This window comes from Orbicella faveolata, unplaced genomic scaffold (genome assembly GCF_042242905.1).
Source record: "Orbicella faveolata isolate gen_17 unplaced genomic scaffold, um_ofav_v1 contig_34, whole genome shotgun sequence".
NCBI lineage: Eukaryota > Metazoa > Cnidaria > Anthozoa > Scleractinia > Merulinidae > Orbicella > Orbicella faveolata.
This window is the reverse complement of record NW_028301563.1, coordinates 27,233,846-27,257,500: the sequence shown is the minus strand read 5'-3', so window position 1 is coordinate 27,257,500 and position 23,655 is coordinate 27,233,846. Positions and strand designations below refer to the sequence as shown.

Sequence of the window (23,655 nt, the reverse complement as noted above, 5' to 3'; positions counted from 1 at the left end):
AACATAAAGTAGTTCGAAAAAATGTGCTCTTTAATACATCTTTCTTTGTCTACTCTCTGAGTTATGATGAGTTACTCGCTCGTTGCCGATATTTTTTAACAAATCATTAGTAGACGGCACGCGAGCCGATTCAGTGACAAGGGTTGCGTAAACAAACCCAGTTGTAATCTGTAAAACCAATTTACTGCAGGAAAAAAAAAGCAAAACAACAACAACAAAAAAAACTGATGATGTTCACCAGTTTCCCAAGCAGAAGCATCAGTCTCAAACATTAAACTGATTGCTTTTTGATTATAGGTATACTGTGATATGACGTCAGAGGTCGAAGGATGGACTCTTATTGCTCGATTCTCAAATAACGACAACATGAACTGGATGCGTGACGACGGACTCTGGTGGTATGATCAAGATGTTGCCATGGGAACAACAACAGATCCATCCATTAACTCTGACATGATCTCACCTGCGTTTTGGTTAGTTAGTGGCAGAGAGTTTAAGATCACGCGCAGTGATGACCCCAGCCACACTCCTTTGTTACAGACCACAGGTAACTGTTTGGCTGGACAAACATTCCGATCAAAAATCACAAGCTATGGCGACTTTAGAAATGGTAAAGTTTGGGCCAGTGACCAGTGCCTGGGAAGCTGCACAGTTCAATATGGCGGTCGGTACAACTCAACAGACGGGTTTCAACAGGCTGAGTGTAGTGGAGACATCCAAAGCGCCAACAACATCGGCTTCTGGTGTGACTGGGGTAATGGTGATGGATCAGTGATGATGATTGGTGGAGGAGGCGGTCGTTGTCCACGTGCTGATCACGGGATTGGAATAACCGAGGCTAACAAGGCATCATTCATTGACTCTGATTCCACGGGGGAATCTTCAAACAACATTGAATATGACTTTGGTTATGATGCAATGAGGCGTTCTACTCCATCCCTGTCCTACTCGTTAAATCTGTGGATTCGTTGAGTAGGACTAATCACAAGCTACATCTTCAAGAAAGTTACGTTCCAGATTATTCTTGAACTTTAAATTTCTTGTTTTAAGATTAATGTCGTGCCAAGTTCTCATTACCAACATTAGCAAAGATTTGACAAAATTAATTCAGTTACATTTAATATGTCTAACACTTCTTTTTAATAAGAAGGAAGGAGGAGTTGAGAAGGGGAGGGGGGTGGGGGAGAAAGGGATTAGCCACTGATCGTTCCGTTACACATAAAATTAAAGTATTTCGACGATCTTAACCTGCAAATGTTTTATAATCTCAGTATACTTCGTGTATTCATTTTGTAATTGTAATATTCAGTTGTGGATACTTCATTGCGTATTTCATTGAAATACGTTCCTTATTTTACATTCAGTCAAGAAGTTTTATTGTGCTGTGTCAGTCAATCAGTTACACAGACAGACTCAAACTGATATTTTCAGTATTTTTTTCTATTGGTTGGGTTTTTCTAAAGTTATTATTTTTTCTTTGTTGTAAATTTATTGCGATCGCGTATGTTAAATAAATACAATGGAAGATCATCTCTCTTGGTAAATGTGATTTTACTTCCTTGTTAGCGTGGTTCCTTGTCCAACGTAATAAGCAATTACAACGTTGGCGCGTGGCCTTGCATTGCATAATACACTGAGTGACAAAATTACCCCAGATCTCGATTTAGGCGCGAAATTTCAGCTTTAGTAAGTTATCATTTCTCATGTGAAATTACAAAATTGATGTGGCAATGTTGACACGATACAGTAAAACAAGTCGAAACTCCACGATTATGAGCGTAATTTGCCACCCATTATATTACAAGGCTATCAAATGGAATACTGCTCATGAAATTAGGAAAAAATTTCCCTTTGCGTTTTGTCAAAATCAAAATAATTAGATTAGGATTTTGACAAAAGGCAAGTAAAGTTATTTCCTGATTTTACATCATTTTACTCGTCACCATTTATTTACCCAAACTTATTTACTGCTTATTATTGAATTAGCAGACGAGATAGGGGGTGGGGGTAAAGAGTTAGGAACTGCCCCCTCTCCACCCAACCTTAATCCACTAAATCAAAGCGTCAAATAACTACAGTTGCATAGCAGTATTTATCTTGTGATAAAGTTCCCGGTTGGGTTATCGAAGGGGGACTTGTTTTCACACTCTTCGCATCGCTTTACTAGCCTATTTTGTTTTTGACCATCGCTGGGAACCTTTCACGGGCTAAGCAGTATTATAAGAAAGACGTCTTAGTATTATTTTTAAAATGAACCATAGTTATAAGATTCTCAGGATATCGATGCTCGTGTTATGAAAACAAAAATATTCGTGCCAACACTGAAAGGTCAAAGTTTCTTCCAAACGATGACAGATGAACTGATGACGGTTTCGCTGTAGCTTGGCATGTCCCGTATACAGGAACATAAAACAACTGCTTCAGAAAACCTACAGCGAATACGACAGTCGAGCTTGTTCGTAAAACTCTTTCAGCTGTTATTGAGAACCGAGATCTCATGGAAGCAAACAAAAACTCCCCAAACAAATGTGGCGACGTTCTTCACAAAGGTTCTGCGTTTCTGTCCTTTATTTCGTTGTCGTTGATTGTTGCGCTGTTTTTGGGAATGGAATCGATCAACAGGAAAACAGAGTTGAATGAACTGCGAATTTCGAAATTGGAAACCCGCGTTGAGACCGAATCACTGCAGACAACAGACCACAAGAACGAAATGGAAGTGCTAAAGAGTAAGTAAAAAACCTTATTTTTTTGGAATGTGTGTATTATTTACGTTATAGCGGAGCTCCGGCGGCCCGAAGGGCTGCCAAGCGGAGCTCCATACTCATGTGGGAAAGAAAAGGAAACCCATGAATGGATTTTCTCATGGTTTTCATGGTTAGCGGTATTGCTCGTGGGCGCGTACGCACGACGACGACGACGGCGGCGGCGGCGGAGTTGCCCAACATGGTGGCCATACTCCATGCTAGCTAATAGGACAGATAACAAAATAAAACGAGGAAATCTACATTATAAACACAATATGCATATCACTACATTTGAGTATCAACAGCAAATCCCTTCTCAATGAAAGGTGACCGAATAAAAGAAAGGATAAAGAAAATTCGTTTAAGTTTGCAGTGTTAAAGTTTTAATTATTCGCGCTTAAATTTGAAGATTACAGAGTGTATTTTTGCCGACGGCTTAATTTACAAGTAGCTTTGCAGTAATTTTATCGGCGGTAGCTTTACCAGTCTTCAAACAAATTAACCTGGGAATTCACCCAAGCATTTCGCAATTAAACCAAATAAATTGAGCTAACAAACGAGGAAATCTCCATACTTTGTAATCACAATATGCAAATATTCACATTGGAACGTCAAAAGTAAATTTAGCAAATCCTGTTCGCTTCGGCTTAAAATGGTTCATACCTTTCTTGGTTTTCAACAACAGAAGAAGAAATTTTAGTCTTCTACGAGGCGGCTGTGCCAACTAACACAGAGAAAACTTCAAAACTCGCCCGGCCGTGTTTCCAAATACGGTTTTGGTTAAGTTTGTTTTTAGACATGAGGTTATAAGCTTAAGTTGACGACGAAAATCGACAGAAAACTTAACTTGTTTACAACTTACAACAACCTCCACAAAGCGACTCACGTGTTATTGTTTAGAGATGAGCAAAATTAAAACGATGTAATTTATAAAATGTCTCACAGCATGGCTTCAAATAAGGAAGACTTTACCAGGATTCCAATTGAAAATAAGCTTACATCGCCGAGGCAACTTGTTAATTTTCATAGCAAACGCCACAACAAAAGTCACTTACCGCAAGTCGGCAATTCAGTTCGGCCAGTGTAAATCTTCCTGGCAGGCAATAACTTGCAGCAAAAGTTGTGAAGACTGAACTGAACTAATCTTTTCGATAGATCAACGAGTCAACCACTTTTTTCCGCCATGTCTACTGTTCTCTAACTTCTCTAACACTCAGGAACGTTTGATTTCTCTTCCTCATCACCTGACCAAATCATGTGACTTTTCTTTCAGGGCTGCACAGCATCACGTCCCGCGAATTTTTAAACATACTTGGAAAGTTCTGCAGTCTTCTGAGTCAATCTGTCGGGTACTTTCGCCTCCTTTCTATAGCCCTCGTTAGCTTTCGTTCACGGCATTGTTCGGTATTATTTCACCTCCTTTCTCTAGCCATTGACTCGCTATAATTCACGGCATTGTTCAGTACCGTTTCGCCTCCTTCCCCAGCGCTGGCCCGCTTTTTGCCGCGATCTTCTTCGCTACCTCTTTGCCTGTTAATTCTTGCTTTCTGTTTTTTTGCTTCAGTGCAACCGTATCTTAAAAACATTAGATCAACGTCCGCTATCGTTTGTCGACATAACAAATAGAAATGAGTTTTCTTTTCTTTCAAAATCCCGCCAAGAAAAATGGCATTCTTTCCCTACAAACCGAGGGTGCATTTCTCTGTCAACCTATTAGCTGGCATGGAGTATGGCCGCCATGTTGGGCAACTCCGCCGCCGCCGTCTTCGTCGTCGTCGTGCGTACGCGCCCACGAGCAATACCGCTAGCCACGAAAACCATGAGAAAATCCATTCATGGGTTTCCTTTTCTTTCCCATATGAGTATGGAGCTCCGCTATTATATTCTCATTGTAACCATGTATACATTTTTTAATAAAAAAATTAATGAATTGTAGCCTGCATCCCATTAGTTTATTCACACAAAAACGTCAAGTGTTTTAGGCGACCTTTCTTCCTCCTCCCCCCCCTACTCCATGACCCTGTTTCTTTCTTCATTTCATTTTTGCTCTTATGCCATAGTAGAGCTTGCTTCATAATTTCATGATAATCTTAAATGGCTGAGCTTGTGGTTGTTTTTATTGATGACTTGTCAGCAACTGAAAATCCCTGAGGACCCCAGAGAACAACGCCCAATACTGCGACTAATAGCGGGGGCACTGGCTGGGATTGTCTCATCCACTGTTACATATCCTCTAGATTTAATAAGGTACAGTACACTACAATAGGGCAAAAGGTTTTCAACTTGACAATGAGTAACACGGCAAAAAAAGTGGCGTTTACCTTTTAGAAAACGCGCGGTGAATTTACGCAAAACGTGGCATTTGCTTACATTTACTGGTATTCACCAATCGGAAAATCCAAGATTTTCCAGTTGTTTTGCTGTCGGGGAATTTGAGTATTCGTTCCATTATCCGGTAGTTTACCATTACGGTGAACGCCGGAAAACGCCTGTTTTCTGGAATTTACCGGTCTGTTAACACTTGGCGAATGTCTTGTTTGCCTGTGTTAACAGATGTTTTCCCGGTGTAAAACTTTACGTTCATCCGTGGTTAACAATTGAAAACCGGCGTTTTTCCTTGTTTTCCGGAACGGCAAATGCCGTGAAATTTCGGAAAACACACTGTTTACCAGAACTCACTGCTCGGTTAACGTACGGAAAGCATAGTGCTTTCCCGCGTTCACAGAAGTTTTCTCCTGTTTTCTTGTATTTTCCGAGACGGCGAATTCAAGGGAATTCAAGAAAACGCATGTTTTCCAGCGTTCACCGTTCGGTAAACGCACGGAAATTATTGTGTGTTCCTGCGTTTTCAGAAGTTTTCTTGTGCTTTTCTCGCATTTTCCCTGATGGCAAACGCGCGTGAACTCAAGAAAACGCTTGTTTTCCAATGTTCACCGTTCGATGAACTTTTGGAAAATATCCGTTGTCTTCCTGTGTTCGCAGGAATTTTCTTATATTTTCTGGGACAGTGAGTTGCGGTGAATTCAAGAAAACGCTTGTTCCCTGGCGTTTACCGTTCAGTTAATGGGTGGAAAATTGCACGAATTCCAACGTTTTCCTCGCGTTTTCTTGCATTTCCTGGGACGCTGTATTCGGGTGTTTTTCAGTGCGCATCGGCCGGCATTGTTCGCTCACTCCCATCCCGTGTTCGAGATTCTTTTGATCTTTCTACAGTCCCAAGACCCGCTGGCTACCAATGTTCAGGGGACTAAAGCTCATTCCCTTTCCCAGTCAAAACAGCAAAAACAAGAGGTATTGCTAATTCTAAAAATAAGATTTATTTAAAATTGTGTAGCGCTGTTTACTATCTACAGATGTACAATTATTCACATAAAATACGAGGGTAATTTTAACTGTGTTTTCCCACTCTAACAAACAAATTATAACCATACATGGTTTAGCAAGAAAGTTCTTTCACTTGACCCTTTAAGGGAATATTATTTAAAAATATCTATTTGAGAGGCGCACAATCACCCACCCAACAAGAACATTCAGCCTATCTTTCTTAGAAAACGGTGTATCATTTTGTCCAGTTAATACCACTCGCAATGTATTGCTCTTAAAAATAAGATTCTGATAAATGACCTGGATGGTGGTCACAAAAGCTAGATGAAAGTAAAACCTGCTTAGCTTTTATAGCAAAAATTCTAATTTGCGTTGCATGTCTTAATAAGCCAGTAGCCAACTTCATCAAATAACAGGCTTTTTACAGTGTTAAACTTTTCAACTAGCAAACAAGCAAACAATTTGACAGAAAAATGTCATTAAAGTAATTAAATGAAGGGTTTATGCAAAAACCATGAAACTGGATGAAATCAATTAAAATTCTCTCTCTTTTTACGCCAATACTGATTTGAATAGCTGGTCTGCATGCCAGAAGAGACACAATTTTTTTTCAATTTTGCATAAGGCCCTTAAATAAAATTATACTGCCCTTTAATCAGCACGCACAGCCCAAAGCAAATGTTGTGGGACTCCAGTTGTGGTTCTTTCACTAGGAAGACCAAGAATCCGGCTCACAGACTGCCTTTTTTGTTGGGACGTTATGCCTGCCTTCCAACGCTCATCAAGTAGTCGAAAATACTTGCTTACATCATCTGTCCTCCAGATTAGAGGTCTGGTGGCCAGAGCATCGCCCTCTGCGTCAGACTCATCTGAAGAGATTAGGCCTATATGCAGAGCCTCGTACATTTGACCACTCCTTTCCTCTTCTCTGACCACTTTCAGTCTTCTGTCAAGCTTCTAAAAGGAGTTGATAAATTTATATATATTAAAGTTAGTAAATGTTCTATATTCAAGCAAATCATAACTTGATGGTTACTGTATTACATACTGCGCATACTCATTCTGCAAGGTGGTTTATCACGGTTTTTTAGATGCAACTGCACATATACTAAGATTTTCTGGTGTCAATTTTACACGTTATACAAAAAAAGACAGCCATAAGGAGTCATACATGTATGTGTTGTAATATTAACAACCTCAGAACCTTTATCACGAATAAAAGGATTAAGTCTTCATAATATTATTGTTTGTTAACCCTATTCCTGGAAAAAAAAGTTGTAAAATACAAGCAATTTTCAAAATCTCTCGCACTTGCTGTAAATTTTTCTGTTCTGATCACAATAAGCACAGAGTGGCACATGAGACACTCAGGCAGTCAGCAGACACCCATATCATAATCTGGTGGAAATAGAAAAATGCCAAACTATCCAGCTGGCAGCTGAGTGTGCACTTAACTAGTTATGTTATCTTAGCTGATTTCGTGTATACCAGTACTTCACCTTTTTACCCCTTTTGTGATGTCATCGCTTGAAATAACCAAAGGAGCAACTTGTAGTTTTTGGTGGAATAATAGCAGTGAAAGGGTCTAGTAATTTGTCAGCGAAATAAGGGAGATCCATACCCTTTTCATCCTTTGCCTTCTCTTCTGGTCCTGCTGGTACCTCTCATATGTCCCACTTTGTTCTTGTCTTCGTTTATTCTTACACGATGCAAAGTTCTGAGAAATGGCATCTAATATAAAAAAGCACAATAAGTATCCTTTTAAAAAATATTTAGACTGAACTGGTTTGTATCAAATGAGTTTAGAACAATAATCACTATTTGTAGGGGTGTGTAGAAAAGACATTTCCACTTAACAATTTCTTGCATTTGTTGTGTTGTTGTTAACAATCTTTTGATTCAAAGGGTTTAATAAATGGTCGATATGAAATTATGAAGGTTTGCAAATATACAGCAATTTTCAATTGCTAATGAGTGTCGTAAAACTGATTGGCATATAATAAAGTGGTCACTCGCTGTCTGGCCAATCAAAACAGATTTAAACGAATCAGAACTCAGGGCAAACACATGCAACCGGCATCAAGCGTGGGAAAACATTTCCGCTGAACATTCCAGCAATAAGTGCAAAAATTAAGTTACCAAAATATTACTCTAATCACAGTAACATTTTCAATACAGTTAACAAGGAGGTATGAATACTTAAGCTCCCAGGCTGACCCCAGGAGGGGAAATTGAATTTGACACTATCCATATTACAATTACAAAGATGCTTCATGTCAGTTCAAAACAAAATGGCACCTCTTTTTAACATTACTTTACGAGGTTTGACATTCATTTTCTCAAGAATGCCTGAGAATTTAATCACAGGGGGTCACTTGGATAAGTGAATTTAAGTAAGCTGTTTCAAATAATGTTCAAAATATTACCATGCTATGAGTAGTTCTCTAGTAATTAATTTTTGCACTTACTGCTCGAATGTTGAGGGGAATTCGTCTTGACCATGATCTTTTCATTTCTGAATATACAGTCATGTGTTTTTTAAGTTATAGCCCCTAATGTTAGTGTGATGTTGGTCTTCTAATCAAGTCAGGATTATTTTGGTTTTCAATTTTGCTTATGTAACTCCGGTTCACACATATTTTTCTTATGCTTATGTTTATGCTTATGTCAAAGTGTGAACCAGCCCTAAGTGTTGACAGGATTGATGACCAAAAGGTTTTATCACATTTGGAAAGCTACACTGTAAGCACCTGGGTTTCTAATGCATGCAAAAACATACTTAAGATGCCTTTGAGAGAGGAGAGAGTTGTGTTACACATTAATCAAGTTTACAGTGTAAACAAAGTATGAAAGGCTGCGAGGGCCAGAGCTTGTGGACTTGAAAACATCAAACCGATTCAAGCAAAAATGTTCAAGGTTACAGATTATGTTTCATTTTGCACTGACAAAGGTAGGCAAGTTCTAGAAGCCTTTCATTTTTTTGCTAGATGTGGTGTAAACTTTTTATGCATTGATTAATCCAATCGAAATTTGAGTATCAAATTCAATATTGTTCTGAATTTTCAGCTCTTAACCTGAAATGATGGGCTAATAGCCACTCTGAACAAACAGAATGAACTGATTAGATAACTTCATGTAGACATGCAAACAAATTCCTCCTTAGGCTAATAACCTAAATGAGTAATAAAACTCAATTTTCAATACTTACAATAAGGAATATGGTTAGTACAGTGGAACCTCGATTGAACAAACCTCTATATAACAAGGTCCTCAGTATAACGAACGATTTTCATGGCCCTAGTAATAGCAGACTATACGGAAAAGAACCTTGAAACAACGAAACCCCGTTATAGTAAACATACTAAAAATGCCAATTCCTTGGCACTTCATTATATCAAAGTTCCACTGTAGTTTGACATTACTATAGCAAATTGTCTTGAAATATGTAGTGGTCATCAGTGGAACAGGGTTTACATGTACCTTAATATAATGTATATATAAAATAACAGATGACAAACTGATCAAATGTAGATTTGACTTAACATTTTATTACTATTTGGTTTTGTACTACACAACGTGTGTGCAGTACTCACCAGATAAAATTTGCCAAATGGGAATTTACATCATTACACTGATTTGAAATACACAAGTGACCATTGGAAATGTGATAGCTACAATAAGCAAATGCTTTTACAAAACAAAGGAAAGTTGGAAATTACAAATAAACTCTGTTATTATTGAAATACAAGAGAAGATTTAAAATCTAAAATTTAACATTTTTCAGGAGGAATTTGTTTGCGTGTCTACATGAAGTTATCAGTTCATTCCATTTATTCAAAGAGGCTAACTCAGGTTTACAAGGTACTTCTCCCATAGACATAGGTTAAATCGATTTGAAGTGGGGTTATATGGGGCAGCTTGCTTTAAAATCTTTCAAGTGACTTTGAACTTTGATTTATTGTCAAAGTAACTTGGAGGCTGCCCCATATAAGCCCGCCTCAAATCGATGTAACCTACGCCTCTGAGAGAAGTACTTTATTATTTGTAAACCTGATTTAACCTCTCTGAACAAACAGAATGAACTGGTTAGATAACTTCATGTAGACATGCAAACAAATTCCTCCTGAAAAATGTTAAATTTTAGATTTTAAATCTTCTCTTGTATGTACTGTAAACCATGGGCTGATTTAGGGGGGGTGGGGGGGGGGCAGAGAAGGGCTGCAGTCCCCCCTTTTTTCTTGCATTTTTTTTTTTTCAATTTTTTGAAGTGAACTATTTTTGGAGTGCTATTGTGCAATTGCCACAGCAATGTATTTGGGTTGTGGATTTGGAGCAACTTTGCACTCTCCAGGCATTCTTTTGGCCGTTTCAGGATCCACCCCTGTAACCATTGAATCCCTTGAATGGTGCAGTGTATATTACGGTGATGAAAGATATGTTTATTCTCAAAATTTGTCTGTTTGCATCAGATTAACTTACCACATCTTCACCCCCTCTCCAACCTTTTTTGTTTTTTCCCTTTACGATTAGTTTTTGGTACCCTAATTGATATAACCTTGAATGGTGAGCATGAAGTGTCTATAATTATTACCAAAAACACAATTACCACTGCTGACTTAATTAACTCCAACCGCTGCGCATTAATTCTCTTTTTTATTGACTGGTAATTGATAATTATGCTGTTGACAATAGACCATTCCCCTTAGTAGGTACTGGGAAACTTCTACAGGCAATGACACAACTTGTGCTCTCTTTGGTGAATAATACCCAGTTAAGGAACAAAAATCAACAAGATTCATTCTCAGTTCCTGGAATTTTTTATACCCATCATTGTTCATTAAAAAAATGCCTGCCTGGAAGGCAACAAATATCTTTTAGGGAACAACAAATGCAGCTCTTTATTATTACATATATTTTAGTACATCTCATATATCTTAGTCTGTTACACTACAAATGAGGGGTTGATGTCGCTTTACAACTACGGCACAAAAATTCTTTTTAATTTCTTCTCTGACCTCTCCAAAATGGTGCATCCAAAAATTAGTCACAACAAACGTTTCTCATCCCAAATTCCCTCTATCACACATTGCAGACCCAGTACGCTTACTATAAGTATCCCACTCCTCCACCTCTCCCCACCCCCTCCACCACAGGGTGGGCAATTTACATTATGGTACAGAAGTATATAAAATGCTCACCCTCACAGTAATTCAGGTCTTTTAAAATAAGACTGGGTATTCAATATGGTAGACTCTAATAATTAACCAAAATTTTTGACACAAGACAAGACTTGCTGTTCAAGGAGAAAGTAGTGAGAGACGTTACAGGTAAGAATTCTAAATTGTAATAACTGTTCCGTTACGATGGCTTGTGGTATACACGCATGTATACTGTTGGGTTACTTTTTGTTGTATTAGAGCAGCCTTTTATGATATTTCATTTTAAGTGCAGAGTGCACTGTAAGTAACTGGCTAGTTAGGCTCCCGGTTATCAACTGCTAAAGAACAAGGGCACTAAGATGAAAACTTTGTGCAATTATCCAGACTATATTACAATTTATTCTAGATAACCGTGAGATCTTTGTGGTACTCCTTTCTGGGACAAACTGTGTCGTTCTTAACGCATGCGCTGGAGATCCGTTTTATGCCTTTGTCCTTTCTTATGCACTGATTTATAAAATCCAAAAGAGTTTGGATTTTTTTTTGAAAATTAAACTGAACGGTCCGTCACAACTGCAATATTTTTGAAAATTTAAACTTATAGAGGACTTAATCCGTTCATAGATGGTCAAACAGGCAACTCGTCGTAGACGAAAACACAGTAAGAATTTTTCCCTTCTCCACTTCTCCAGAAACATGTTAAACGCGCAGTTTTCTCCTCGATGTTCCCAGTTTAGCAACTGGCCTCTAGATCTAGCAACAAACTACGAAACAGCGGAAATATTTAGTGTTTCTACAAACAAATTATAGTCCTTGTTTATCCGAAAAGGGCTTAAAGTTCTGACTTTAATTTGATTTGTTATTCGAGCATAGTTCACTCATCAGCTTCCGATCCGCTCTCTTCGGAGCTTGATTCAAACGTGAAGGCAAAATTTGGATTTTCTGTGAAAAAGTTCTGGAGTTCGTCGATTATTCTGAACTGTAAATGAAGAAACTTCATCTCAACATCAAGTTCTCCCATGCATTCGTCGAACTTTTCTGGCGTTGTGATGGATTTTTCCAAAAATTTAAGGAGTTGTGTAACTTTCTTGTGGTGCAGCAGGGACTCCGGAACTGGCAGTGGTTGACCGTAAATCTCGTCTGACAGAACAAGATATTTTAAAATCTCTGTCATCAGAATTGGATGTGTTTTTGAGCTGTCCAACAAATCTGCCAAGTTCTGGGCACTGGGGACTTTACTCGGCGTATCAAGCTTCGCCATCATTTGTGCATTGAGTGATTCTAACCAAGCATTGATTGGGTAAAACGATTTGTATGTAAACATGAAGTTCACAGGAAAGTCCGATGTCGTTTCAAATGTATCTGAGCCCAAAACTGGCGCCTCAGCCATATCTTCGTCCAACATAGAAAATCCAACCTCCAGTGTAACTTTAACGCTCTTGTCATCCATTTGCTGGAGAGTGTTGGATCCACTGATGAAGTAATGTGGACAGTACTTTTTCTTAACACAGGCTCTCAAGTCTTCCATCAGGCTCTTTACGCGATCGCCGACCGTTTCCATGGTCCACTGATCGATGGGTACAGTTTCAAGTGCCCACAAGAAAAGCGTTTTCGGGGTGTATGTGGTTATTATGGACTCCAACTTGATGCATCGCGAGAAAAGGTACTTGAATATAAGATAGCACATCTTCTGTTCTTCTGTGATCGAGGTCATAAGTGTCCTTTCTGCCAATGAGAATGAGTATCTCCACTGTGTCTGTGGGACGACAGTACTCGCGGCACTGTCTGCCATGTCACCATTACTTGGCGCTTCTGAGCTTTTCACCGATGCGTCAAACTTGGGTACAATATGACACCCGTCTTGTGTTACCTTCTTAATGAGTTCCTCAGGAGGCCACCCTGATGGTCTGTTTCTAGTAGGCCACCCTTTAGCACAGCTGGGCCATTCTTTGCAAGGCACTGACAAGCTGACATCCTCGGTAAGAAAAAGGTACCGGCCTTTTTGGGGACTTAAATCTGCGATACACATCACCACATGAACCGCTGGGCCCGCTTGTCCGACATACTGGAGGTAGTCTCCAAGGGATATGCAATCTTCCTCGTGGTACACGTTCTCACTTTTGTGGTGTTTTTTTATTCGGTGGACGTTTAAAATGGCTGTGATGATTGTTAATACGTTATACATCTGCTCAATGAGAAGCTCCGAGGATAAAAGCGTGATTTCTCTATCTTTGACACATAGGTTCTGCAGACCCGGTACCCAATCCACATTTGGAGGGACCGCCAACTGAGCATAACCTGGAGGCAGCGAAGGAATGACTTGCAGTTGTAGAGGTTTCTCTAAAGACTTCAGATCAACGTTCTGCTGTGAATTTTCGCTGGCTGAGATATCCTTAAAACAGAGGTTGTAATCGCATTCAAAAGACAGACCTACATCTCTCATTATGTCATCTTCAGAGTGGACAGGCTGTCTAATCGGTTGGATAATGGGCACATCTTCTGGCATGCTTCCAACTCGTTGGCCGTCATATTTTTGATTCGCTATGAAGCAGTTATCTAGATCGAGCGATCCACTGTGCTCTAAGAGCGTTTGTGTAGTTCCTGGCATAAGTTGATTCAGCATGTGGTGCAAGTTGGTTTTGACATGTCCAAAGCAGGCCTGTTTGATTATGGTCAACATCTTGTAGATGTTAAAATTCCAAGGACTGTAAGGGACACCTTCTGGGTAGTCTATTTCAAAGGGACCGTCATCTGATCCTCCCTCAGCCATAACTATCAAAACAAAATAACTTTAGTAAGTAAGGTCAAATCACACGAGCCTGGTGGGCCCTTGACTGATGGAGCTTACATGTATTCCACCAAAATAATAAAATAAAATAATAAAGCTCATTTTGTGGAGTAACCTGCCGCAGAAATTTTTCGATTTGGTTAAATCTTTAATTTTCTATGGCTCGTCAAAGTACGTCAAAACGCCGCCATTTTGGTTCACGACCGAGTTTAACGGGGCATGGGTCGAGGACCGGATGTGACGTCAAATCCAGAACACGGTGATTCTGTAAATTCGCATATTTACTTGTTTCTGTGGGGAAAGGCTGGGAAAGTAGTTCGAAAAAATGTTAGCCAGGTGCGTTGTAGTGGGATGTAGTAACACAGCAAACGTACAGGAGGTACTGCGCTTCATGCCATACCGTTTTATGGAGAGATGATCGTCCTGAAGAGAAGAAACGTACAAAGCGATGGATCGATTTCGTGAAAGCGAAACGTGCAAAGTGAGAGGCGTCTGAGTTTGTTGATCTGTTGTAAGGGTTTCAAACAAGATGATTTCGCTCGACGCCTGGATTTTCAGCGAGAGGAAGGGATTTTGCTGATTCCATGGCTTAAGTGAGACGAATTTGGAATAACCGCTTTTCCATCGATTCGTGCAACCGTTGTTGCATCGATCTGATCTGATAAACAGCAGCAGTCAGTCAGCACAGCCGATAGATACAGAAAAATGGTGAGATATTTTTTTTTGAGCAAATGTTACCAGCTGTTGTATGTTAGTTTCCTTCCTTGTTCAATTCTTTGAAAAAGAAATCTGTAAGGGTATTTTGGGAAAGAAAGTCATGCGAACAAGCACACTAGTTTGGAAGACCCACCGTTCAACAAATGTGGCCATGGAGACATTCAAGCAAGGAATGGCTTAGAATTAGTTTACATGTTCAGAACCCTTTTTACAGATGGGTATTATCAATATACAGAGAACATACTTCGCCCAGGACCACAACAATTTCAAGCTGTCTGTGTATGTGTCTGTTTCTGCATGAGGCTTGTGGACTTGAATTGTATTTATAGAAGTTTTAATTATTGATACCATGGTAATACATGCATGCTTATGAGATTGCATCTCTGCTGACCAAATGCTCTTGCAAATGAGGACACGTTGTTCCAGAAACATTGCTGAAGACACAAATATTTCACTCTTTGCCCAGCATGGGAAACATTGTTGTGACACAAAAAATGTTCCTGATAAATATTATTTTTCACAGGGACAGGGTTGTGTCCATAACAATGCATCTGCAACTTGCTGCACTGTAGAAAAGCCATCATTGAACTGATGTTGTTGTTGTTGTTGTTCTTTTTATTATTATTATTATTATTACTATTACTATTATTATTATTATTATTATTATCATTATTTAGCTCGTATTAGCTGAGCAGTAGGTGTGTATGGGAGAATCTTGACTGAGGACCGAACGCAGTGAGGTCTGTAAACACGACCGAGGTTAAGATTCTCCCATACAGACTGACTAAGCTTGGTTAATAAGATGTTTACTATAATTTGCAAACAAGAACGATTTAATTCTTTTAATGTAACTGGTTTGTACTAACTGACATTTTGCTTTGCTTTTTTTTTCTCATCAGGCTTTTTGGCACTTCCATAAATAAGTATTGTTAGAAGAAAACAATGATTTTGCATTTTAGTTTACAACTTTTTCACTGCAAAGCATTACCAGTCTAGATGCCGGTCTAGATGGGAAGATCTAGTCTGCTTTCAATATCAGTTTCAGCCAATCAGATTTGTGAATTTGGTAGTTTCTAGTCCTTGTGAGACAGAGCCATATCATTATTAGCTTGTCATTATTTGCCAGGAAATAGATTAAAGAATACAGAATCAAAAATAAATAAATAAATAAATAAATGAATAAATAAATAAATAAACAACATAATTTTATTGTTGTCAAGGTTGATTGCGACATGTAAATGGTCAGTGAAGGGACACAAACATTAAATTTTCCACTTGACAATAAAAGAAAGAAAGGCAGCTGCTTCCAGTTTGTAACACAGGATTATAATAATTCACATTTGTAAGCAAAAGTGAAGAAAAAGGGGTCCTTTTGATGTTTCATGGGCCTTTTTTTATTAGTGTGTTGTACGAGTAAAACAAACTGTCTATGTCTATGAACCAATAGTTCAGTAAGCTGTTGGTCTCCAGGTGTATAAGACTGATATGTTTTCGAACAAATGCCATATTTTTGCAGTATTGTACAGTTGTAGAACAGTTTGTGTTGCAGTTTGTCAAAATAAGTACAGTAAATATCAAGCCCACTCTAGTTTTGTTCGAATTCCTCATGAAGGTCAAATCATTCAGAGCTTTCATCCTTTTCAACTGAAAATTCCTTTCAAGTAATATTATTGCTACATAAAGGAATCCTCTTGTTCCCCAACATCCCATACACCAGCCTTGAGCTTGAGAACTCTTAGTATGAAACACTTCGTAACTAAAAAAGATTAATGGAAAAAGTTTTCTAGCAGTGGGCATCTTATGCTGAGGAAAGGAGGGGGGATAGGGCAGGATACCTGAAAACAAAGCTCAATGAAGAAATCACAAAAAGTAACAGTATTGTTCGAGAATCACTAAAGCATGTTTGTAACAGTGATACAGGACTAAACGGGTGTACACTAATCGTAATTCACACTTGACCAACCAAAGATTGCAATAACATAACCAACCCCCTAGCTACCCCCCTCTTACTCAGGAACTTTACAATGACTTGTTTATACATGTAACTGATCGTTTCACAACTATACTTGTAAATTGGAAGAATCACTGTTAAGTAAAATGTTGTGTGCATGCATGTAAAGACGGATTCGGAAACATTTTTTTTTTTACTTTCTACAGCCATGTGCATGCCTAAATTACCTCTCTTTGCTGCCAGTTTGATGATAGGTTTGCTTCCCTTTAGTTTTGTATTTGCCCGCTGCTAATCTTAAACTCCATTTCTGAAGGCATACAGGTTTAATTCCTGGATATTCGGTAACACACTTTAAGATAACATCAGCGCCAATATCTTCAAGAGCAAGATCACTCTTCTTTGAGTCTTGACAACCACAACATTCGTTGATGTTTTGAAGGGAAGCAACGCTACAATTTTTACACTTGCACGTAAAGAACACAAACACTGTCATGGGATAATCATTTTGATCTACATTGAACGCATGAAGTTAAAATAATTTGAGAAAGTGAACGGACTTGACTGTTATTACGAAAGTATATTAGTGCGAGATCGAAGAAGGCGCGAAGATAGTAAAGACGCGCCACGCGCTACAGTCTTACTAGTATCACTCTTCGACTTCTACATATCATTGCCTTCGAGTCTGTCCAGCAGAGCTCGTTCGAGTTCTTTATCAGCATCTACCTCCTGGTATTTGGCTGTCCATTCTCCATTGGCCAGAGAGTAGTCAGCATACAAATCAGCTCGGTCGTCACCGTTTGACTATTCAGTTTGCGATGTTGATACGCGTGAGCGGTCATTCTCTTCAGCGATATAATAAATTTCAGAGTTTTCCGAGTCAAAGTTCATTTCAGAATCAGAACAACTAGAAGACATTGTTAGTAAAAACAGAAATCGGTCGACTGCGGAGTCCCAGCGAAAGAACTTGTGCTGCAAAAAGGCTTCTACACTCGGACAAAATAAGAGACCTGACTAGGACAGCCAAAGCATTCGTTCTGGATTTGACGTCACAGATTTAACTCTCCCCAGATTCCCCATGCGCGGTCGCGAACTATTCGAAACTCGGTTTCGAAGGGACACAGAAGTTCGAGGATTTAACCAAATCGAAAAATTTTAGCGGCAGATTACTCCACAAAATAAGCTTTATTACTTTAGCGAAAAAAAAAATTGTGGTGTTAGGTAACACCAAAATACATGTATTCCATGAAGCGACCAGGAGAATTTCTACTCCTTCTGTATGGGATGTTGTTCCATCGCAGGTTAACCCCCAGCATTTCGTCAAGTTTCCTCGAGAGGTATTGTGATAGTGAAGTGTCTTGCCTAAGAACACAAAACAACTTACTCCGACTAGAGTTCGAAACCTGGACCTCTTGATCTGGAGTCTGGCGCGCTACCCACTAGGCCTACTGCGTTTTCCTCTTTAGAAAGAAGAGAGTAATTTTGGATTAAGTTTCTTGGAAAGAGAAAATTTTGCTACGTTGTAATGAAACCTCTTAGGTTGGGAGAGGGTCAGTGGTAGGGTCATGTGTTCCCGTAAAATAGATGGATGAAATGGTATTGAAATAAGTCATGTACATGTGAACTGCGGAAATGAAACTAGGTGATAAAATTATCCTCACAGCGACAAAATTTAGACGATTACATAAAGAAGCATGAAAAAAGACAGAACTTAAACTGGATTTAAATTCCACTCGAATTTCAATTTGATTCATCCCTTAGGTGTGATTAACTGAAATTTAAAATGGTTGTGAAATTAAGAAACTAAGAGTGTTACCGATCAAACTCAGAATTGCAGTTTTACAGTACAGTGAGTTTAATTTCTGACAAAGTGTTTTTAAAGCTAATACTGCGCAGTATAAGCGATTTATCAAAAATGCGTTAAGAGAAAAGAGGATAGAATGGATCCTCAATGTACCGCAAATTGTTCAAACAGACTTTAAAAACTAAGTCGAGTGTAAATCAGTGTATCTTAGTTCGGTTACCCCCATTTGTTCATTTTGCCTGAAAGAGCCTACCGTATTTTCCCTATTAAACGGGGGACCCCGTTTAAACACTGGCCTCGAAAATAACGGCGGGTCCAAACTTCTTATTTTTAAATAAACGCCGGGGGCGTTTGATCCAGCAGATACGGTATGCCTGGCTTTCAGTGGCGACTCAGGCACTAACTCAAGCAGAAGCGCACCGAAGTATTTTGTGTAATGCAAAAACGAAAGTCGAAGTAAGCATCAGTTTTAATCAAAGCTTTTTAAGAGTCCCTGTCCATAAAAATGGAAAATAACTCGGCAAGGGTCGAAAATTCGATTTCGCTCATATTTTCATAGTAGATAGGCTAGGGCAAGATAAAAACTACTGGATAGTTTTTTTGGGCAAAATATCCTTTTATTTCAAAGAAATAGGCAAATTACCAAATTCCGTTAAAATCGTCATTTGACGCACCCTTTTATTAAACAAGTTTGAGAGCTTCGCATGCAAAACCGCATCATTCTTCCGTCTTTAAAACACTCAAATATTTTTGTGCAATGCTTAAATGTGTACTGGGTTGATTTTAGGGAATGTCGCGTTGTCTTTTTGGGTGCAAAATAATTAAATTTCGAAGACATGCATTTCATTCGCTTAAAAGTACTTCGTGAATATAATTAATTTTCACCATGTGCGAAACCTACAAATGGATTATGCTTCTGGTGGTTGAATCGCAGAAGGATGGTCTACAGATTCCTGTAAAAATTTCTTTGGGCAAATGATTGTGAGCGACGCGAGAGCTTTTCAAAGTACGTCAAAGATGCAAATATTTGGCAATCCGTCGCCAAATTTCAATTTACGGGTTAGACGTAGATTTTAGCATGCACCACATGACTTGACCTATAATAGGTTGAAATAGACACAGAGCTGATAATTTCGAAATGTTCTAACCTTATTTGTAGTAAAAGTCAGGTCCAAAGCCGATTTGACGTGTTTCTAGTCGATCTCTCACCATTCGTCGCACATAAAGCAGAAGTTTGCTTTTGTTTACATAACGTCTGATGTACATCGCCAACTGTCAACTTATTTAATGGTCGAGTACCATGAATCTTGACCCACTTTCGACACATATGATCACCACTGCACCTAAGTCAAAAACGGCTTAGGCCCAGTTCAGACGCCGAACTTTTCATGAGCCGAACTTAATTCGAATTTGGACCGACCCAAATTATCAAAAGTACACCTGCTGATTCAGACGTTGAACTTAATTCGCCGAACTTTATTTAGTTTAAACCAAAACACATCGAAATGTCAGCGATTTTCAGGCAAAGTAAAAACTGCTTGTAAAATACGTTATAATAATTTATACATTAGGTTCGGCTCATGAAAAGTTCGACGTCTGAATCAAAGCCGTTCCAAAGCCGAAATTCCCGGCTGAGCTAGGCGGGAAGAACGGCTGGGCTGTTCCAAATTCAAATAGCCGTACCGAGTACGCGACTAAATTAAAAGCAAAATTTTCCTACTGTGACCAAATCAAGTTTAATGAACCTGTACTTAAACCAAGAACACCAGAACAGCAGCATATCGCTAACCACTAACTGTTAACGTCTTCCAGCTGAAAAACTAGCTGTTATCTGTCGAAAATTATACTGAAATCCAACTGTAAACATGTACCTGCAGATGGCGTAGTGCGCGCGCAAAACCAGTGCGAGATAGGGAGGTGGCAGCAAAAAATGTAACGGGCACCGTAAAAAGTTTAAAAAACGCGTGGTTACCCCTATATTTTATGTTATGAAGTGGAAGTGGCAAGCCTATTCAGCATGTGATTAGTTTCTGGTTGTGAGCAAAAGATATTTAGACTGTATTTTAGCTGAAACAGAGGAAGGCTGTCAGAGACTCTAAAAGTGCTGTTACAACGATTTTGTTATTAAAAACATACCAAAAATGGTTTTTATGTTACCATTTACCATGTAGTTTTCAGATCTTTATAAATGTGTTTGCTTTTCTGTATGTAAAGGCGAGTTCTAAAGAAAGCTGTGAAGAAATATCCTCTCCTCCTTTTTTCAGAAAATGCTGATGTCAGCATTTTTGTTGAGATTCAAGGTTAATTATCTCGGAAAAATGCGTGGCTACCCTCTTTTTTCTTTGTGGATTCCGATAGACCTTGCAAAGATCTACTTTTTTCGGAAGGTCCTAACCTGGCGCAAAAACCTTTGTATTTAGCAGGTACCGTCCTTAAACTATCACTCGTCGTGCACCTTCAATTTCAGACTCTTATCTGCCATCGCCCTGTCCAAAACAAAGTTTTTAAATTTTGGGTGGCCGCTTAATAGGGGTGAAGACAATAATGAAACCCTTATCGGAACGACCAAATGGAGGCCGCGGAGGTAAACGGTCAATAGGTGTTTTATTTACAATACTTTACTGGCAATAATCTTGGACTGAATTAATAACAGTCCTCTATTTTCTGTTACAAACATGCCAATGCCTCGCCACTAAGCAAACAAAATTCGCCAAATAAAATGGCATGGCCAGGGCTATTTACTCAAGTAATTACTAATTAAATTTAGTCTGTTTTTCTCACGAATTAGACACGTTGTGATGTCCTATTTTTATTTCAGCTAGTTCTTGCTTCATTGATCTATAATTTGTTTATGGCGATTTTTTTTAAATTCCAGTGAGTACACTAGCTTTATCAGCTGTTGTTTGACACATCAGAACGTACAACAAACATGATTTGGACCAAGGCCACATACACTATAGAATACGATCATATAAATATATACATATTATTATATATATGAACAAACAGATGAACAATGATTAAATTGTTTCACTTATCCTGAGAGTGTTCTATACAAAATAGATGAAAATGTGCAGCATATGCCGTGACAGCATTGCGTGACGAACAAATAACGGCTGTAAGATTGTGCTGCGCCGACACGCTCATCAGCAATGGTCAGCAATCGATCAAACGTAACATTTTGGCGCAGTGCAAAGTAAGCAACTATCTGCAAATGACTCAGCCGTTTTTGACTTTGATGCAGTGATGTTCATATGCGCAGAAAGATGGTCACGAATTCATGGTATTCGACCAATACTAGGTTGCCAGTAGGCGATGTACTTCGGACGTTCACCTTGCTAAAATATACCCCTAACCCGTAAATTGAAATTTGGCGACGGATTGCCAAATATTTGCATTTTTGACGTACTTTGAAAAGCTCTCGCGTCACTCACAATCATTTGCCCAAAGAAATTTTCACTGATATTTGTAGACCATCCTTCTGCAATTCAACCACCAGAAGCTTAATCCATTTGAAGGTTTCGCACATGGTGAAAATTAATTATATTCACGAAATACTTTTAAGTGAATGAAATACATGTCTTCGAAATTTAATTATTTTACACCCAAAAAGACAACGCAACATTCCCTAAAATCAACTCAGTACACATTTAAGCATTGCACAAAAATATTTGAGTGTTTTAAAGACGGAAGAATGATGTGGTTTTACATGCGAGGCTCTCAAACTTGGTCAATAAAATGGTGCGTCAAATGACGATTTTAACGGAATTTGGTAATTTGCATAATTCTTTGAAACAAAACGATATTTTGCCAAAAAAACTATCCAGTAGTTTTTGTCATGCCCTAGCCTATCTACCATAAGAATATGAGCGAAATCGAATTTTCGACCCTTGCCGCGAAATTAAGAATTTGTCTGATTTTTAGGGGCAGGCACTCTTAAACCCTCCGACTCTTTGGCAATGAAAATTGCTCGCTTTTACTTGCTGAAAGCGCGGACGATTGCTTTAGCTTCCTAGCCATAATATATCTTTTGAATTGGTTCATGCTGCGTTTCGTTTTCAGTTCGCAAGCGATTATCAAGGCACAACGTAGGTATAAACGCAAGTGATTTTGAGAAATGGGAAAATTTGGAAGAATATGATCCTTAGCGGCCTGTCCTTGGCTAGAGAAGTGATAAATTTATTCAGAGTCGGTGACTGCCTGTGAATGTTTACCTCAGCCAAATATTTTGACACCACTATCGCCTTCATAGGCTTCAGCTGTTTCAGTTCTGAATAAAACTACAGCTTGCTGGTTTGCTTTTCGATTTAATTACGACATATGCATCAACAATCATATTCCCAGAAAACTTATTTTCGCGGAATTACTTTATGATCTCGTATTCCTATCACGTACACTGTCATCACAATTCACCATGTCAAGGTAGCCAGGTCATGGAAGTATGCTTGTCGAATCATCAAACCGAAAGCGCTTTAGTACGCACTTTCTCTTCCCTTGTAATAAAGATAACCGATTTTGAAGAAAGCGTGCTTTCTTATTTAAGTTCCTTTAAAATCATCAGGACATTTTATGTATCATGTACTTAACAGAACCATTGAAGTGAATCTGTAGGCTTACCTTGGCAATGAATATTCAGTTAGTATGGCGAAGGCGCAGACGAAGATTTACGAGTGTAATGCAGCAATTTGGCCTCTAAAAAACCAGATTCACCCCTATCACTCAGTAAAGCGCAGAAGATCGATCGTCGTTGCGTCTGCGGTTTTAAAGACTAAACACTCAAACATAGAATTATACTTTCCGGGAATTGTTCCTCGGCGTTGCAGCGCGGAATCAGTGATGAATTACGCTCTACGCTGTTTCTTCCGATTGGGTGTTTGACAATACGGACCTTGTCACGTCAACACATTTATGTAGTCTGATTTTAATTCTATGAGTCCTGGGTGAACCCCAGTTTTTCTATCGTCTATGTAAGCACAGGAACAGGATAAACTCTTTTCGACCGTTTCTAGCGGTTTCAAACTAAAACCATGGAATTCCGAGAATCGACAAATTGATCACGAGACGATCATTCGACCCAAGGGTCATCATAAATCTCTTTTATTTTGTCTCTGTTTCTAACGAAAATAATAAAGGCTTTTCATGCGTGGTTTGTTGTAATACGAAAGATACAG

General features: G+C 38.8%; 4 protein-coding genes across 5 annotated transcripts in view; 1 reads left to right on the top strand and 3 right to left on the bottom strand.

Annotated features, from left to right (window-relative positions):
* Positions 1-1,530, top strand: part of LOC110055426 (uncharacterized) — an 11,791-nt gene extending 10,261 nt beyond the window's left edge. The window contains exon 6 of the mRNA XM_089270671.1: positions 298-1,530. Within this exon, the coding sequence (XP_089126797.1) occupies positions 298-972 (675 nt within the window). The 3' untranslated portion in view covers positions 973-1,530. The remainder of the gene's footprint in view (positions 1-297) is intronic.
* LOC149105547 (solute carrier family 35 member F3-like) overlaps positions 1-23,655 on the bottom strand; it is an 89,927-nt gene that overhangs the window by 39,628 nt on the left and 26,644 nt on the right. The gene's annotated exons all lie outside the window — the stretch shown is intronic.
* On the bottom strand, positions 6,039-7,832 carry LOC149105553 (uncharacterized). The gene is made up of 2 exons (XM_089270718.1): positions 7,690-7,832; positions 6,039-7,025 (listed from the first exon to the last, which is right to left on the bottom strand). Exons 1-2 carry the CDS (start codon positions 7,696-7,698, stop codon positions 6,720-6,722), a joined length of 315 nt encoding a protein of 104 aa, XP_089126844.1. The 5' UTR covers positions 7,699-7,832; the 3' UTR covers positions 6,039-6,719.
* On the bottom strand, positions 10,941-23,405 carry LOC149105552 (uncharacterized). Of its 2 annotated transcripts, none has more exons than XM_089270665.1 (2): positions 23,102-23,405; positions 10,941-13,999 (listed from the first exon to the last, which is right to left on the bottom strand). In XM_089270665.1, the coding sequence occupies exon 2, from the start codon at positions 13,995-13,997 to the stop codon at positions 12,102-12,104; it is 1,896 nt and encodes a 631-aa protein (XP_089126791.1). In that variant the 5' UTR covers positions 13,998-13,999; positions 23,102-23,405; the 3' UTR covers positions 10,941-12,101. The 2 variants fall into 2 exon arrangements, with proteins under 2 accessions (XP_089126791.1, XP_089126792.1); XM_089270666.1 differs by lacking the exon at positions 23,102-23,405 and adding an exon at positions 18,065-18,134.

Excerpts from the sequence above, each read along its gene's own strand:
- LOC149105552 (XM_089270665.1), bottom strand. The coding sequence starts at position 13,997 with ATGGCTGAGGGAGGATCAGATGACGGTCCCTTTGAAATAGACTACCCA.